The sequence below is a fragment of the Peromyscus californicus genome, unplaced genomic scaffold (genome assembly GCF_007827085.1).
Source record: "Peromyscus californicus insignis strain IS unplaced genomic scaffold, ASM782708v3 Scaffold_23__1_contigs__length_62951481, whole genome shotgun sequence".
In the NCBI taxonomy this organism is placed as follows: domain Eukaryota; kingdom Metazoa; phylum Chordata; class Mammalia; order Rodentia; family Cricetidae; genus Peromyscus; species Peromyscus californicus.
The window spans coordinates 32,189,515-32,195,554 of record NW_026294534.1 but is presented as its reverse complement, the minus strand read 5'-3'; the positions used below and the strand labels follow the sequence as shown (position 1 = coordinate 32,195,554).

Sequence of the window (6,040 nt, the reverse complement as noted above, 5' to 3'; positions counted from 1 at the left end):
ATCCTACTATTACACTGACAAAGAAAACAAAATAAATTTTCTGGGGATATCCAAGCCATAATCGGGATAGAAAGGTTTAATTGTATCAAGGTAATTGTATAAAGACAGCCACTTAGTATCCATGTAGACACACCAGAATTCTACTCTGGTTCTTCTGTTAGAAAAACATGGCAAGAAGCCAGATTCCCCAATTCAGTAATGATGCCCAAGGTCAGAGTTGAGCTTCAGTCCATCATGGACCAGCTCTCCTTCAGTCTCCTGTCCCACTGTTCATATGTGGGCCTGCAGACTGTCATTGAGTTTGTAGATGACTACATTCCACACTTTTGAAGGTGTGTGAGGATTAGCATCTACAATTTACAGGGGATCCTTCTACTCCCTACCTTCTTGCCAAATTCAAGTTCAAAATCAATGAAGTGTTCTAAAAGAGACACTGTGTGTCCTTGAGACAAGCCCCTTTCATGTTCTGTGTTCGCTTGCAACGAGATCATGAAGCTATAGAATTTAGAAATATCAGAAGGCCCCATAAAGCCTTCCAATTCATCAACTGCTACTTGGTGATGGTGTTACATGATGCTGATGATAATTGCCATGACAACTAATAATGCCCTGCTCATGACTCTGTTACTGTATCACAGCAAAATATCTGGGTTTTGCTTCTCTCTCAGGGGAGATCTTTACATGGACTGTTCCAGATGCCACCCTCAGATGAAACGGGGGCACCGAGTAGGCACTACTGAACAAAGACAAGCTGTGCTTGCTCTGGGCATTTCAGATCGCTTTCATTGTTTGACATTTCCTTTGATCCAGTTCTTCTCACCACCACAGAGGTCTGCTTTTTTATTTCATGATTTTTAAAACTGAATTTGGATGACTGATGTTATTTCCACAGAAAAGATGACAGTGACTCCTTATTATACATATTCTACACAGAGTTTTAAGAACTCTAATCTTCTCAAATATAATTTAATATGCATGTATGTGTATGTACATGTTGCGTTCATAGGCATGTTTGTATGTGAACCTATGCAACTAGGTGGAAGTGCACCTTGCCCATATGTGAGCATGTTCATGTGGAGACAGGAAAACAACCTCTGGTGGCACCATCAGAATCTCTGTCCACCTCCTTGAAGACAAGGACTCTTGACCTGGAGTTCACCAATGAGGATAGAATGGCCACTGAGTGACCCCAGGAGCCTCCCTGTGTCTCCCTGCCCAGAGCTAGGATTACAGGCACCCAGCACCACCACAGCTGGCCTTCTACCATGGATTCTAGAGAACTCAGGTTCTCATAGCTGTGAGGCAGGCACAGTACTAATAGAGTGAGCTTTATAGCCCTGCATCCTATATTACAAACAGAAGTGTAAGGAGTTCAATTGCTTACCTTCTGCTAAGAGACCTTAAGAAATTCTACTTAATTACATGGCAAAATTCTGAGGAAAGAATATGAACAAGTGAAAATTTAAAAAATCTTCTGATGTGTGACTCCCTCCTGTGTTCTGTGTTGTACAAGGGATGTTCTATGTCACTCCGCATGCAGACATAAATACTATGCTCCTGAAGTACCCACACATCACAACCTACATGGTGTAGGCACCACCTCTAGACTAGAGATCACCATGAAGAGACTGAGGATATTCAGCCCAGAGTTTGGGAATGAGCTCCCTGATTGAGGGATCCCAGTGTCTGAAGAGGGTTTTGGTAACTTGGTGTTGGACCCTTTGTGATTCAGGAAATGTTCAAAGACCCAGGTCTCAGCACCTGGGAGGCAGGATGTTCGGTAGTTGTTTTGTATCTCTGGGGCTTACAACGCTGTTGCTTCAGAGAGCTAGTAGCAACCAACCACTGTCTACTCCATGAGCCACAGTGTGAGGTAGCATGAAGTGAGAAACATCAGCTAAGTGTTAGCACTAGACTTTTATTGATTACTGAGGTTGGCATCCTGAAATACTAAACATCTCGATGGTTTTGTTCCTGGAAATTCTTAAACAAGCAATGCGTCAAGGGCCAAGTTCACACATGGTAAGACATGGGAATGTTTGGAAGATTTGTTGTGACTTTTGGAATTATGAGCTTTTGTTAGCAGTGCTGACATCACTGGACTCTTCTTCTTCTTCTGAAGAGGAAACACTTGGTTCTTCACTCCTACGTGGTATTCCATACTTATTCCGAAGACAAATGAACATAAACAGTGGAAAAATAACAAAAAGAATCTGAATAATGCTCACCCAGTTATTTTTCTTTGATTTCATTTGTTTTGGAGGTGGAGTTGGAGGTGGAGTTGGAGTTGGAGGTAGTGATTCAGGTACAGGTGAGGCTGGAGTTGGAGGTGCAGGTGCAGGTGGAGGTGCAGGTGGAGGTGGAGGTGCAGGTGCAGGTGGAGCTGGAGTTGGAGATGGAAGTGTAGGTGCAACTGGAGGTGGAGGTGGAGATGCAGGTGGAGTTGGAGGTCGAGGTGGAGATGCAGGACCACTGTCCACACTCCCCCCAAAGCCATGTGCCAGGCAAAATGGTGGCTGCCACCCGGAGTTGCAGTGGCAGTGGTGTAAATTGTTACAGACCCCTTGCATATTGCATGTCTCTGGTGAGCAATGACTTACCCAAATCGACTTATTGACACACTTCTTATTAATGCACACATGCTCTGGACCACAGTCTGTGCCATCTTTCACATGGCCAATGTCAGGTATTGTCATGCCAAAATGGTAGTCAGTCCCCCAACAGGTAACACCATTGAAATGTGTCCAGTGAACACTGGAATGGTCTTTCAAAGAAGGAAGAGCTTTTACATTCTCACACTGCACTCTCCCACAGAGGATGTCTGAGTCCTTACATCTTAAGTATGTACTCCTGAATAGACCACAGTTGCCAAAACGGTCACCTTGGCTGTTGATTTCCCTGTAGCATCTCTGAGCTGCACTCCTGGCTTCTTTGCCAAAGATCTGCTGACACTGTACATCTCGGTTATGGTTATTACACCTCTTTTCATAGCAGTAGCCACCATCTTTACAGGAGCTCCCATCAAGCAAATACACATCCTTAGGGCACTCATGTGAAAGTCCATCGCACCATTCTGGAAGGTCACATTCATTGTCCTTTGCTCTGCACACTGTGCCAGATGGCAGGATCTGGCAATCTTTGCAGCAAAGCCCAAAAGCACAGGCAGCCCCACCTTGGAGGGTACAGTTCCTCGTACAACATGGATCTGCTGTACATTTTTTCCAAGATCCACAATCACACTGCTCTCCATCATCAACCACACCATTCCCACAGGACTTTAATTTGTATATGCCTATTGACTTCTTTTCCTTGCGCATACAGTTGGCAGTAGCATAGACTTTCCAAAAGTCAGCATAACTACAGTTACTGAATTTGAGGGTACCACTGTCTGTTGGAGCCATTAAGCATCGTTCCATTCCACAGGTACATGAACCCTCATCATGCAGCATACCCAAATTATGACCTATTTCATGTGCTGTAATTTGTCCAAAATGAAAAAGATTATCTCCGATCAGACGATCAACTCCACAATTATCCCATGGCATACAAACAGTTCCAATATAGGCTAAACCAAGATACCGTTGAAAATCATATAGAACAAAAAGATGTGCAATATCATTTTGAATACGATTATTAAGACTGATAGCTTTCCAAAAACAAAAGTCTGTCAGGAGATCATCTATGTTATTCACTATTACTGGATTTCCTTCATTCCACATCTCAACTCCAAGTAAAACTACCTCAACATCCAGTGTAAGGTAAATCTCATTTATTATTCCAACAATGATCAATATTTCCTGTAAAACACGTGACTGATTGCCATTCAGATAACGAATTCGCTCATGGTCAACAACCAGTGCCAGCTCAAGAAAACTCTTGTGGGTCCACCAGCCCTCATACCCACTTTGCATCAGTTTGGGGTTATCATTCCCATGGAGCTTCATTTGCCATGCTAGCTCCTTTTCTGTCAATGCGCACCTCATGGGGAGTAATTGTGTCTCCTCGCTGTGTATCTTGTGAACCAAATGTTCAAATGTAGAAGAAAGGTTCTTGGGCTTGATTTCATACACTGTCCCATTTATCTGTAATATTCCTTGAATGCCTCCAAAACAGGTGGTAAGAGCAACCATGGAGTCTGTGTCTCCATCCATATAGCCATGGTAGTAGCAATCCTTCTGGACAAAAGGCTGGTCCTTGTGTAGAGCACCTTGGTCAGTGTAAGTGAATACAGAGAGCTGTCTAGATATGAAAGCCTTTTGGGCTTTCATGTAGATAAAATGTCTCTGACCCCCAAAGTGCAGGCTATAGGTCAGCCATCCCATAGCCCACATTGTTCTGTTGCCTGTGACCCTTAAGGGTATCACTACTTCTGGGAGGCTGGTGTGTTGAACATGCTCAGTCAAGGGCCATGTGGAAAGAAGGATCAACATCTCCAACCAGAGGTGCAGATGAGTTATCCTCATGTGCACCACAGCCTCACCCATAACCACCATGTCCCATGAGACATCAAAGGAGGAAATGCCTTGTCTTGGCTGCATGCAGTGCTGACTCTCAATGGTCTGTCTTCTGGCTGAGTTGATGCATTAGAGCTGCAAGACTAAATGACATAGGAAGAAGAAGGCAGACACAGGAGTAGCTTAGTTATGGGCAGGCCAAGGTAGAAGAGAGAGCCAGGAATGAGATTAAATGGCTCAGGTATTGGTCTAAGGCACAACTCCACATAGTGCATGTGATTTGCTTTTTAATTTTGTTGAAGTACAGTCAAACTATGGGTGTAAGTAAGAATTATAATTTGTCCATGTTGATGCCTTCTATACATACATAAAGAACTCTTATTTTTAACATATTGCTTCTTAAATACACCACTTCACATACCTACAATGAATATTTAAAGCAAAAGTTTCACTAGACAGTGGTCATATATCATATTTTAATAAGGCAAAATTGATATCTACATATCAATTTAGAATACATACAAAGTGTTCTTTCAATATCCAGCAATGAGTTATTGAGTAAATTTACATTGGAGAGATTTGTAAACACTGCTTGTATTACTTTTCAATTATCAGTTCAGTACACACACACACACACACACACACACACACACACACACACACACACACACACACACATCTCCACACAGTAAATAATTACTTTTTCTTCCTTAGTTCAAATCTGTGTACTTGAAAAATTTCAAAACATCCCTATTCAAAAGCCGATGACCAGAGTTGCTAAGGCCTGGTGGTGGAAGCTGTTGATACCTTTTTTTCTAATTGGACCTGACAGTCCTGTCTCCTAGTATTACAAATATGCTCATGTTCATAGGTCAGTGCTCCTGCCAGCTTTAGTCAGAAGAGCTCCTGTTTGTGTTGTGTTCCTAGAAACATGGTATTTACATAGATAGCTTGGCAACTTGGCTGAAGTCTGAAGTCACTGAGAGTTGTATTTCAAACATATCTCATGCTTCTTTAAAAATTTGCCGGGCGGTGGTGGCGCACGCCTTTAATCCCAGCACTCGGGAGGCAGAGCCAGGTGGATCTCTGTGAGTTCGAGGCCAGCCTGGTCTACAGAGTGAGATCCAGGAAAGGCACAAAGCTACACAGAGAAACCCTGTCTCGAAAAACCAAACCAAAACAAAAAAAAAAAATATTTTATATATGTATTGCACACTGTTTCTTTTTTTTCTTTTTCTTTTTTTTTTTTTTTTTTTTTTTGGTTTTTCAAGACAGGGTTTCTCTGTAGTTTTGCGCCTTTTCTGGAACTCACTTTGTAGACCAGGCTGGCCTCGAACTCACAGATCCGCCTGGCTCTGCCTCCCGAGTGCTGGGATTAAAGGCGTGAGCCACCACCGCCCGGCCACACTGTCTCTTAATTCTCTCAATTTTTTCACCAGACCAAGGAACCCAGCAGAAAGTAGACACTGTGTTTCCTTTTACAGGATGTTTTTATTATTGAATTTAAATCAAAATATGTTAAGGTATAAAATCAAAAATTTTCACTGGCTTCATTTTTACTCAATACTGGAGCTTTTCACTAATTG

At 42.5% G+C, this 6,040-nt stretch overlaps 1 protein-coding gene across 1 annotated transcript; it reads right to left on the bottom strand.

Moving 5' to 3' along the window:
• Nucleotides 1–2,066: 2,066 nt before the first annotated feature.
• On the bottom strand, nucleotides 2,067–4,538 carry LOC128119469 (disintegrin and metalloproteinase domain-containing protein 25-like). The gene is made up of 2 exons (XM_052752852.1): nucleotides 2,468–4,538; nucleotides 2,067–2,269 (listed from the first exon to the last, which is right to left on the bottom strand). The coding sequence occupies exons 1-2, from the start codon at nucleotides 4,536–4,538 to the stop codon at nucleotides 2,067–2,069; spliced, it is 2,274 nt and encodes a 757-aa protein (XP_052608812.1).
• Nucleotides 4,539–6,040: the final 1,502 nt, after the last annotated feature.

Bases quoted from the DNA above. Each gene is read 5' to 3' on its own strand.
- LOC128119469 (XM_052752852.1), bottom strand. From the start codon at position 4,538: ATGCAGCCAAGACAAGGCATTTCCTCCTTTGATGTCTCATGGGACATG. The intron at 2,270-2,467 runs CTGCATCTCCAC...CTCCACCTCCAA, and splicing joins GGGGAGTGTGGACAGTGGTC to CTCCACCTCCAAAACAAATG.